General features: G+C 40.4%; 1 protein-coding gene across 4 annotated transcripts in view; it reads right to left on the reverse strand.

The window, feature by feature from the left end:
* The window catches only part of TNRC6B (trinucleotide repeat containing adaptor 6B), a 258,174-nt gene that overhangs the window by 163,228 nt on the left and 82,907 nt on the right, over nucleotides 1-12,039 (reverse strand). For all 4 annotated transcript variants that reach the window (XM_060112593.1, XM_060112595.1, XM_060112591.1 and 1 more), the window contains one exon: nucleotides 190-257. In XM_060112593.1, coding sequence (XP_059968576.1) covers nucleotides 190-236 — 47 coding nt within the window. In that variant the 5' untranslated portion in view covers nucleotides 237-257. The remainder of the gene's footprint in view (nucleotides 1-189; nucleotides 258-12,039) is intronic.

Consider the following 12,039-nt stretch of genomic DNA (forward strand, 5'->3'; position numbering starts at 1 on the left):
CCAACTTTCTTGTCCCTCCAGTTAGTCTGTCTATAAATAAAAGCAATACATTAACAGCCACCAAAGCAATTCGTGAGTTCCACAATGTGCCCAACATATACATCCCTTGCAAACATGCTCTCAGCATGTTTAACCAAAGTGTTTCTGAAGATCTGTAATAAGACCCTTTTAAAATAAACTGTAACTCACTGTTTGCTTTCTTCACCAGGAGGTGGAGTCTTGCCATGCCCTTCCATTACAAAATCCTCCTGTTCCACCTGCAAAGGCAAGTACCACAAGTCAGCAGTAGTCAGTAACTAAGATGCAATCACTCCAAAGTGCCAGGGCCTGTGCTTACAGAACCGCATGGCATTTCACCATACTGCCTAGGACAGAAGGCTCAGCCAGTGGTTTTCACTCTCCAGGTTTGATTACGGAACCTCTGCTTGGGTGACCAGATCTGCAGAATAAAAAAGGAAGCATGCTGATTTGCAATTCATAATTGTGACAAAAGATTAGCGTCCAGAATATAATAAAGAATTGCTATGAATCAGTAAGAAAAAGACAACCTACCAGAAAAATTTACAAAATTATTGAGTAGGAATTTCACTGAAGGGGACGCATAAATGGCCCTAAGCTTATGAAAAGATGTTCAATCTCCTGTCAATCAGTAAAATGCAAATTAAAAACACAAAGAGATACCATTTCACAACCACCAGGCTGGCTAAAATTAAAAAGTTGGGCAATACCAAGTGTTGACAAGGGTGCAGAGCAACAGCAACTCTCATCCATTCCCAGTGGGAGGGAAAATTGGTACTACTTTTAAAAAGTTTGCCCTTATCTAGTACACTTGACTATGTACTTACTGTATAAACCAGTGGTTGCACTTCTAGGTACATACCCTAGAGAAACTTCTGCACATATACAGAAATATTTTTTGGAGCATTATTTTTAACAGGAAAAAAAATAAACATTCATCAACAATAAAGTAGATAAATAGGCTACGGTGTTTTAAGACAACAGAATATTATACTGCATGAAAATGAATGAACTACAGAAACACACCTCAACCTGGATGAGTTACAAAAACACAATACTAGGTGAAAGAAGCAAGTCACAAAAGAATACATACACAGTTTAAATCCATTAATATAAAATTCCAATATATACATTTTAAAGCCATATATGTGTATATATAGACATATGTATATTTATGGTTTATAAAACTATAAAGGGAATAACTATTACAAAATTTAAGCTAATTAGTATCTTAGGGAGTCGGGCAAGAGGGATTTGATTAGGAAGGGACACATGGTGGTTTCTGGGGTATGGTTAAATTCTATTTCTTGGCCTATGTAGTAGGTACATGGGCATTTATTTTATAATTATTCTTTTAACTGTATGTATTTCTTTTCTCTTTTATACGTATGGTTTATTTCTCAATACAAATTTTCAAAGGAAAAAGAAAGCATTTTACTATTCCAGATGGTTTACTGATCATTAAAGGAAGATAAGTACAGAGATAGAGCTACCTCCACAAACTGGGACTATCAGTCCTATGAAAACTTCCCCCAAAGGCATAATTTTAAAATATCAAACAGAAGTATTCAAGGAGATAGATATCAACAGATGTATTCAAGGATTATTCCCTACTTAGAAAAATACCGTCCATTTCTTATAGAACCTAGTAATCTGGAAGACAGACAACAGTAACACAGATACACACCATAATGAAACCCAAATAAAACAAAAGGCTTTCCAGCTCTGCAACCCTCTGCAGTCTTCATTTCTCAGAAATACTGGAGAAGATGGAATAGTATTAAGAGGCTACGTTTCAAAAAGAACAGAAAAATCGAGAGGTTTACTTTATTTCCATTAAAAGGAGAAACTGGAGGAAGTGTAAGCAAGAATAATAAAAGACACATACTGCATACTGTGAAATTCAAACCAGGTTTCGACTTTTATTCTTCTCTATAGACTTCCTGATTCTGCAACCTACCAGATTTTGCCAAGGAGAGGGAGGATTCTTCCATCCTAAATTTATACAGTGATCTAAACCTCTAGAAGAAAAAACATGGTTATAATGTTGCAAGGGGAACTTTATGAGGAGCTGGAGATGATCTTGAACTGGATTGTGGTTACAAGAAAGTACACATAGGCAGAAAAAAAAATCACTGAAATGTACATTTTATGCACTTAACTCTACAAATAAATGTTATGCCTTAATTAGAAAAAAAAGATGACACATTGTTTAAATTTATTAAAGTTCCTTGGAATAATTTTCTCAAAGACAAGAATGACTATTCTCCCACTTATATATATTATGAAAATTTCTTGATTTTTGACCTTTAAAAATCCTCCCCAGTTAAAGAGCTCTACATTGTGGACTTAGCCTCTGCTTACTAGTTTTTTTGTTTTTTTTTTTTAAAGGCTTATCTAGGGACTTCCCTGGTGGTGCAGTGGTTAAGAATCCACCTGCCAATGCAGGGGACATGGGTCTGATCCCTGGCCGGGGAAGATCCCACATGCCACAGAGCAACTAAGCCCGTGCGCCACAACTACTGAGCCTGAGCTCTAGAGCCCACAAGCCACAGCTACTGAGTCCGCGTGCCACAACTACTGAAGCCTACGCGCCTAGAGCCTGTGCTCCACAACAAGAGAAGCCACCGCAATGAGAAGCCTGTGTACCGCAACAAAGAGTAGCCCCCGCTTGCCGCAACTAGAGAAAGCTCGTGTGCAGCAACGAAGACCCACTGCAGCCGAAAATAAATAAATAAATAAATTTATTTTTAAAAAGTCTTATCTATAACCATTTCTAATTAGCACAATAATGAAGAGAAATAATAATCAAAAAGCCCACAGCCTGGGACTTCCCTGGTGGCTCAGTGGTTAAGAATACGCCTGCCAATGCAGGGGACATGGGTTTGAGCCCTGGTCCGGGAAGATCCCACATGCCGTGGAGCAACTAAGCCCGTGCACCACAACTACCGAGCCCATGCACCATAACTACTGAAGCCCGTGTGCCTAGAGCCCATGTTCCGCAACAAGAGAAGCCAGCTCAATGAGAAGCCTGTGCACCGCAACGAAGAGTAGCCCCCGCTCGCCACAACTAGAGAAAGCCCGTGTGCAGCAACGCAGACCCAATGCAGCCAAAAATTAAAAACAAACAAACAAACAAAAAAACCCACAGCTTCAACAACCTCCCCTATACTGGCTTTTGAATCTTTAACTGCAGCCCTCATATTTTGCATACTTGGGTCTCCACTCACCTTTCTCCCATTACCATTCATTTGTTCAATGAATTATTTATTGGGTACATATTACATGCTAGGTGCTGTGCTGAGGTAATGGGGAAGAAGACAGTCTTTGCCCCCCAGAAAACTTACGGATTGGTGGGAAAGACAAACAAAAACTAGTCAATTACAATACAGTGTGAGAATGCAATGAATCAAGGAAGGAAGGGCATTTAACTCAGTTTAAAGGCATCAGATACTCTAGACCCATCCTAGACAGAAGATCCATCTCCTTCCTGCTTCAGGGAGGAGGTGGGCAGGACCTGATGCTGGGCCTCGCCATCTATCTGGACCGCTCCACACCAAGGTCCATGAATTCTGAAATCCGCTTCCGACCATAAATGCCTCTTCCACTCCCTCCCTCCATTTGAATCTGTAAGGAGTCCTCATTGTCAGGTCTAGTTCTGTGGTTCTTCTCTTTCCTCAGAGTCCATTCAGAGGCTCACCCGCAGGCATTTCAGTGACTTTCCTCCATAATGTCCTAGATTTGCTCACCACCAACTTGTCCTTAGGACATTCCTGTCTTGCCAAACGCTTCTCTTTTTCTCTTCAGCTCCTGGAGTGCAGAGCTGGAGAAAGTTACAAAACTGGTTCCTTTACAAATTATACCAGTTAACTTCCACTCAGTGCTGATATTCAGCACCTCTGCCTGGAAGGCCCATCTTCATCCCGTCTTTCTGGTGAACTTCCATTTCACCTTCAAAGACTGGTTGAAAGTTACTTTTTTTTTTTTGCGGTTCGTGGGCCTCTCACTGTTGTGGTCTCTCCCGTTGCGGAGCACAGGCTCCGGACGCGCAGGCTCAGCAGCCGTGGCTCACGGGCCCAGCCACTCCGCGGCATGTGGGATCTTCCTGGACCGGGGCACGAACCTGCGTCCCCTGCATCGGCAGGCGGACTCTCAACCACTGCGCCACCAGGGAAGCCCCGAAAGTTACTTTTTTAGGAAGCATTTTCTGATATCTCCTGGCACTTCTTTCTCCTCCCTTCCAGGTGCTCCTTCCCAGTAGCTCTGTAAGGCTTAGCCAGCAGCTGTGATCCTTTGTTCACCTGCTTTCCCCCACCCCGCCAAACACAGCCTCTAACACAACCCTTCTGGTCGGTTGTTCATTCTTTCAACACAACTGCCAAATGCCTTCTAGGTGCTAAGAACTGGGCTGAATGACTGACCTACTACACCACACTCCTCACTCATTTATCCTGTACCTTTTCTATCTCCTCAAAGACTCTAAACCCATCCACTAAGCATCCTCCCTAAGTCTTTCCTTTCTGAAGATGACAATGCTATCCCACACAAAGTCCCAAGAGCCCCTCGTTTTTTTCTCTCATGACTGTATCACAAACCTCTGTGTCACTGCCCATTTGCCCCCCACCGACTGCTCTGCAAGGCTAACCTCACCACTTATTTCCAAACTCATGACCTATACCACACTGCCTTCTCTGGGATCTCACTATCTAAGAAACCCTTCTCTCTCCCTTTCCAGTAAATTCAGCTCCTCAAGCTACAAATATTTTATAATCTCTTCCATTCTGAAAAACTATTTTTGGCTTTGTGATCCTCTCCGACTATCCTCCTGTTTTTTCCTTTCCCTTTACTATCCAAATTCTTTAAAGACTAAACTCCACCCCTATTACTTCCGTGTTCTCATCACTGAGCACGCTCTTCTGCTGCTCCCCCCACCAACACATATGTACCTCCCTTCTCCCAATATAGCCCAATATCCTCCCAATATAAATCACAATGTTTGTTCAAATCAATATTCAGTGCTAGCAGTGCTAGACTCAGTAAAACAACATATACAGCTGGATCATATGGAATAGTTAATTTCCTTTCTTGTACAATTTTTTCTTTTCCCTGGAACTAACAATTACTACTTCCTCTTATACTTTCTTTCAAATTTTTTGGCTTGGTATTTATTATGTATTTTTCACTAATTCGCCCTCAAACCCTCCAACAGAGCTGTGAGTCTCCTCTTAAATAAGTGCAAATGCTTCAGGTAATCTACCAATTTCACGCCAGTCTTGGAGACATTGCTCATGGGTTTTCTCCTGTTCCGGCTGCGACTGTTTGCTCTCTAGACTATTAAATAGCTGACACTCAGCCAGGGGTGACTCTTTCTCTTCATCTCTGGGATTCCTTGCTCTCTCCCCTTCACTGCAGCATCTGTTTCCTTTTTCTCCCTCTTTTATGGTTTATTCCTGATTTAGGTGGAACACAGACTTCAATGATTTCCTAATAAAAGGTATACAGGAAGTGAATTTTTTGAGATCGTGAATGACTGAAAGTCCTTATTTTATCTATATATTTAACATATAGAAGATTTTTACCCACATACATAATCAAATATAGAATTTTAAGTTAGTAAATGTTTTTCCCTCCAAAAATTTGAAGGCCACGCTCCATTGTCTTCTAGCACCCAGAGTTGCTAGATAGAAATTCGATAGTATTATAAATCCTAATGTTTTGGATATGACCTGTTTCTTCTCTGGAAACTTTTAGGAGCCTTTCCTTTTCCTCAGGTTTCTAAAAATGCAAACCACTAAGTATGGTCCTTCTTTCATTTATTAAGCTGGTATTTACTGGGTAAATACTTGCAATCCAGAAGTTCTAGTTCTTCAGGTTTGGGATATTTTCTCTACTTATTTAAATATTTGAAATTTTATTCCCTCCAATTTCTTTTCTCTACTTCAGGAATTCCTGTTACCCAGTACTGAGTCTACAGGACTCATTCCTTAATTTTCTTCTTTATCTCTCTACTTTTATCACTTTGACTTTTTATTTTACTTTCTGGAGATTCTCTTAACCTTTCAATACTTTCAATTAAAATTTTTTTCCTGCCCTTGCAGTTTAATTTTAAGAGCTCTTTTTTTTTTTTTTTTTCGGTATGTGGGCCTCGCGCTGTTGTGGCCTCTCCCGTTGCGGAGCACAGGCTCCGGATGCGCAGGCTCAACGGCCATGGCTCACGGGCCCAGCCGCTCCGCGCCATGTGGGATCTTCCCAGACCGGGGCACGAACCCGTGTCCCCTGCATCGGCAGGCGGGCTCTCAACCACTGCGCCACCAGGGAAGCCCTGAAAAATTATTTAAAATTTTAACAGTTTTATGAGGTATAACTGACATATTAAACTGCATATATTTAGAGTATACAATCTGATATATGTATATACTCATGAAACCATCACCACAATCAAGAAATCACCACTCCTAAAAGTTTTATGTCCCCTTTTTAATCCTTCCCTCCTGCTCTCCCTCCCCAGGCAACCACTAATGTCCTTTCTGTCGGCATAGGTTAGTTTGCATTTTCTAGAGTTCATATGCATGGAATCACACAGTATGTACTCTTTTGGCTCCCTCCCCTCCTCTCCTCTCTCCTCTCTCTCTTCTTCTCTTTTTTTGCCTTTCTGCCCTGGCTAGAACCTCCAGTACAATGTGAAATAGAAGTGTAGACAGCAAACATCCATTTTTTTGTTCTTCATCGTATGAGTAAGGCATTCAGTCATTCACCACTGAGCTTAATGTTAACTGTAGAATTTCATAAAATTTATCAAGTTGAGTAGCTCCTTTCTATTATTTTGCTGAAAGTTTTTATCAGGAATGGATGTGATGTCTGTCAAATGCTTTTTCTGCATCTGTTGAGCTGATCATACAGTTTTTCTTTTTTACTTCGTTATTGTGGTGAATAACACTGATTTTTGAATGTTAAACCAACCCTACATTGCTGGGATAAACGCTACATGTTCACATATTATCCTCGTACATATTATTGGATTCAATATGCTAAAATTAGGTTTACAAAGTTTGCATTTATGTTCATGAGAGATACTGATCTGTAGTTTTCTTTTCTTGCAATGTCTTCGTCTAGTTTTATTATCAGAGTAACGCTGGCCTCACAGACTGAGTTGGGAAGTACAGCTGACCCTTGATCAACACGGGTTTCAACTGTGCAATAGTAAATATTGCAGTACCATACCATCTCCAGTTGGTTGAATCCAAGGATGCAGAGGAACCCCAGATATGGAGAACCGAGTATAGGGATGGCTGACTATAAGTTATACTTGGATTTTTGACTGCCCAGAGGGTCAGCGCATCTAATCCCTGCATTGTTCAAGGGTCAAGTATATTCTCTTCTCTTCAAGTGAAATTATACTAATTCACATATAAGAATCTTACAATATTCTACCATGTTCCCCTCCAGGTCTTTATGCCACTGTTATTGTACAGTTCACAGATACAAATGCTATAAACCCACAATGCATTTGTATTATTGTTGTTCAAACAATCAATTCTCTTTTAAAGAGATTTAAATAACGGAAGAAAGTCATATATTTAGGCTGTGTAGTTTCCATTTTCTGAGTTCTTTATTCCTTTGTGTAGATTCATATTTCCATCTGGCATCATTTTCCTTCTCCCTTTAACATTAGTTATAGTAAGGGTATGCTGGTGATAAATTATTTCAGCTTTTGTATGTCTGAAACAGACTTTATTTAGCCTTCAGTTTTGAAAGATATTTTCACTGGTTATAGAATTCAAGGTTAGCAGATTTTTCTTTCAGTGCTTTAAAGATGTTCCTCTACTGTCTTCTTGTTTGCATTGTTTCCAACGAGAAATTCTTTGTTCCTCTGTTAATAGTGTGTCTTTTTCCCTCCGGTTTTAAGATTTTGTCTATCGCTGGTTTTGAGTAATTTGATTAGGATGTGCCTTGATGTGGTTTTCTTCATTTTTCTCATGCTTCAGGTGCATTGAGCTTTTTGGATCTGTGAATTCTGTGGGTTTATAGCTTTTATCGAATTTGGAAAAATTTGAGCCCATTATTTCTTAGCTATTTTTCTGCCGCACTGCCCACTTCTTCAGAGACTCCAATTACAGGGATATTAGGTTGACTGAAGTTGTCCACAACACACTGATACTCTTTTCACTTTTTCGATTTTTACTCTTTGTGTTTCACGTTGGATAGTTTCTGTTGGTGATTCTTTATATTCACTAATGTTTTATTCTACAATATCTAATCTGCCACAATTCCATCCAGTATATTTTTCATCTCAAACATTATAGTTTTCAACTCTAGAAATTTGATTGGGGCTTTTAAAAAATATATTTTCTATGTCTCTGCTTGACTTTTTGAACATCTGAAATTATAATAAATGTTTTAATAGCCTTGTCTGCTATTTCTAACATCTGTGTCAACTATGAGTTGCTTTCAACTGATTTGTTTTTCCCTTCACTATGTTTGTATTTTCCTGGTTTTTACATGCCTGAAAATCTTTGCTTTGAATAACAGACATTGAGAATTTTTGCTGGATCCTGAATATTTCTGTATTCCTATAAATATTTCTGAGCGTTGCTCTGACATGCAGTTAAATTCCTTTGAAACAGTTTGATCCTTTTAGGTCTTGTTTTTAGGATTTGTTAAGCCAGACTTAATAATTACTTAGGGCTAATTAATTATTCCCCACTGCTATGGTGAGAACTCTACCAGTACTACTGCTGAGTATACTAGTAATGCTCCATGAATTGCGAGGTTTTCTAGTCTGTAGAAACAGGCACAATTACTGACACTGTTTGAGTGCTAGACACTGTTCCTTCCAATCCTCTTGGAGGGGTGCCCCCTCCTGCCTCAGCCTTGAGTCGTCACATGTACGTGCCAAAAAGTACTTTGCTGAATACACAGGTGAACCCTCCTCAAATCTCCAGAGTTCTCTTAGCAGCTCTCTCCTTTCCAGTACTCTGTCCTACAAACTTTGGCTGCCTCAGTCTCCCCAGACTCTCAGCAATGTTGCCTCAACTGAGAGGGTCCACTGGGCTTTGCCTGGGCTCCCCTTCCCTGCACTGCGGCCTGGAAGCTCTCTCTCAAGCCAGTACGCTGGGGTAGTCAGAGGACTCACCTTGTTTTCCGTTTCTCAGTGATCACTGTCCTTCATTACCTGATGTCCAGTGTCTTGAAAAACGACTGTTTCAAATACATTTTGTGTATATATATGTATTTTTTAAAATAAATTTATTTATTTTTGGCTGCGTTGGGTCTTCATCGCTGTGTGCAGGCTTTCTCTAGTTGCGACGAGCGGGGGCTATCTTCGTTGCGGTGCGTGGGCTCTAGGCACGCGGGCTTCAGTAGTTGTGGCGCACAGGCTTAGTCACTCCGTGGCATGGGGGATCTTCCATGGACCAGGGCTCGAACCCGTGTTCCCTGCATTGGCAGGCAGATTCTTAACCACTGCGCCACCAGGGAAGCCCCCATTTCATATATTTTAAAAATTGTTATTTCTAGTGGGAAGGTAAATCCTGTTCCTGATACTCCATCTTGCCCATCTGGCCTCTGAATTTATTCCTTTGGCTTAGAAAGCTTTTCTCTCACATTGTTACATGAAAGCTTCCCTCAACATCATTTAGGTATCAGCTCAAGTGCCATCTCTTTGAAGCGATGAATGAATCCTGACCACCCCAACGGAAAGAGCTTCCACATTCAGTCACTCTCTAGCATAGCACACATCACTATCTGAAGGGATCACTTATTTATGTGTTTTGTTGCCTGTCTTCCCCCCACCAAGAATGCAAACACCTTGAGGCAGAGACTTTGAATGTCTTATTCATCATAAACTGGGCACAAGATGTTTGATAAATATTTGCTGACTCTCTGATTTGCTAATCTGTGCTTCTCTTTCTTCTACTCTCTAAACATTTATGTCCCCAGGTTCTGTCCTTGGACGTCTCTTCACATTCTGCCTTAGCAATACCATCTAATCTCACAGTTTCAACTGTTAAATGTGAGTGATTACCACTCCTGTATTTCCAGCCCCCAGCCCCGTATTTTCACCTGGCTGACAGACACGTATCTGTGGATAGCTTGCCACCGTCTCAAACTCTGTATGTTCGATACAGAATTAATCCTGTTCCCTCCCAAACTTGTTTTCTTCCTTATGTTTCCTATTTGACAATGGCATCCCCATCCTCCCAGTCATTTAGCTCGACACCTTGATGTTACCCTTGATTTCTCCATCTCCTTTTCTTCCATATCAAATTAATTGCTAAATCCCATCCGTTTTATACATGTTACACCTTTCCAACCACCCCCTCCATTCCAGGCACCCCAGATGGTTTAAAAAGAAAACATATATATTTCCTGAAATATAAAGCTGAGAAGGACAGCTAATATTTTGCATGACAGAATCAATGTTCAAAATGATCTTAGCTGACTACGGAGAAGGGTGGAAGCTCCTAACACTGTTTTTTGTTTTTACTGAACATCATTCACTTACAGAAAAATACACAAGCCTTAAGTGTAGAACTCAATAAACTTTAGATATGGTTGCACCCACGTTAACTATATAGTTCAAGACAGAACATTTCCACCTCCCCAGAAAACTCCTATATGCCCCTTCCCTTGAATTCTACCCCCTATACCCCAAGTAACTATTCTATCACCATAGATGAGCTTTACGTGTTCATAAACTTTATATAATTAGAATGTACACTTTCATCTCTCTTTTTTCACTCAATATAATGTTTTTGATATTCACCCATGTTTTATGTGCATCAGAAGTTCAGTTTTTAAACTTAGCAGTATTTCATTGAACAAATATGTTTATTCATTCACCTGTTGATACACAGTTGGGCTATTTCTAATTTGGGGCTGTTATAAATGAAGCTACCATGAACATTCTCACGTAAGTCTTTTTGTGAATATATGCAGTCATTTCTATTGGGTATACGTCTAGAATGGAATGTCAGGGTCATAAGGTAGGTGTATACTTAACTTTACTACAGACTTGAGAAATAGTTTCTGAAGTAATTGTACCATTTTACACTCCTTCCAACAATGTATGAGAGTTCCAGCTGCTCTACATACTTATCAACAGTTAGCAGGAGCTCCCTGGTGGCCTAGTGGTTAGGATTCCGGGCTTTCACTACCGTGGCCCGGGTTCAGTCCCTCGTCAGGACTGCAAGCCCTGCAGCGTGGCCAAAAAAAACAACAAAACACAGCACTGTCAGTCTTTCTGAACTATAGTGAGTATGTAATGATATCACATTACAGTTTTAATTTTCATTTCCCTTATGCATAAGAATACTAAATATCCTAGTTTCATGCCTATTTGAATATCTTATTTTGTAAAATGCCTAATTAAGCCTTTTGTCCACATTTTCAGTTGTTTGTCCTTTTCTGATTAATTTTTAGAAATTCTTTATATATTCTACGTATGAGACCTCTATTAGATAAATGTATTGCAAGTGTTTTCTCCCAGTCTATAGCTTTTCCACGTTCTTAATGGTTTCAGCTGATCAACAAAAGTTTAATTTTTTATTTATTTATTTTTTTTTTTTGTGGTACGTGGGCCTCTCATTGTTGTGGCCCCTCCGGTTGCGGAGCACAGGCTCCAGACGCGCAGGCTCAACGGCCATGGCTCACGGGCCCAGCCGCTCCAGACGCGCAGGCTCAACGGCCATGGCTCACAGGCCCAGCCGCTCCGCAGCATGTGGGATCTTCCCGGACCGGGGCATGAACCCGTATCCCCTGCATCAGCAGGCAGACTCTCAATGCGCCACCAGGCAAGCGCTATCCTTTTTTTTAAAATGAACTTCAACTGAGCTACTTCTCTTTTATGGTTAGTGCTTTCTGCAAGCTACCTAAGGTCATAGAGATACTTCTTGTGTTATCTTCCAACAAAGCTTTACAGTTTTAGCCCTCACATTTAGGTCTATGATCCATCTCAAATTAGATCTTATGTATGGTATATGATATAGGGATCATGGTTCACATATTTCCATATGGTCATGT

This window comes from Mesoplodon densirostris, chromosome 11 (genome assembly GCF_025265405.1).
Source record: "Mesoplodon densirostris isolate mMesDen1 chromosome 11, mMesDen1 primary haplotype, whole genome shotgun sequence".
In the NCBI taxonomy this organism is placed as follows: domain Eukaryota; kingdom Metazoa; phylum Chordata; class Mammalia; order Artiodactyla; family Ziphiidae; genus Mesoplodon; species Mesoplodon densirostris.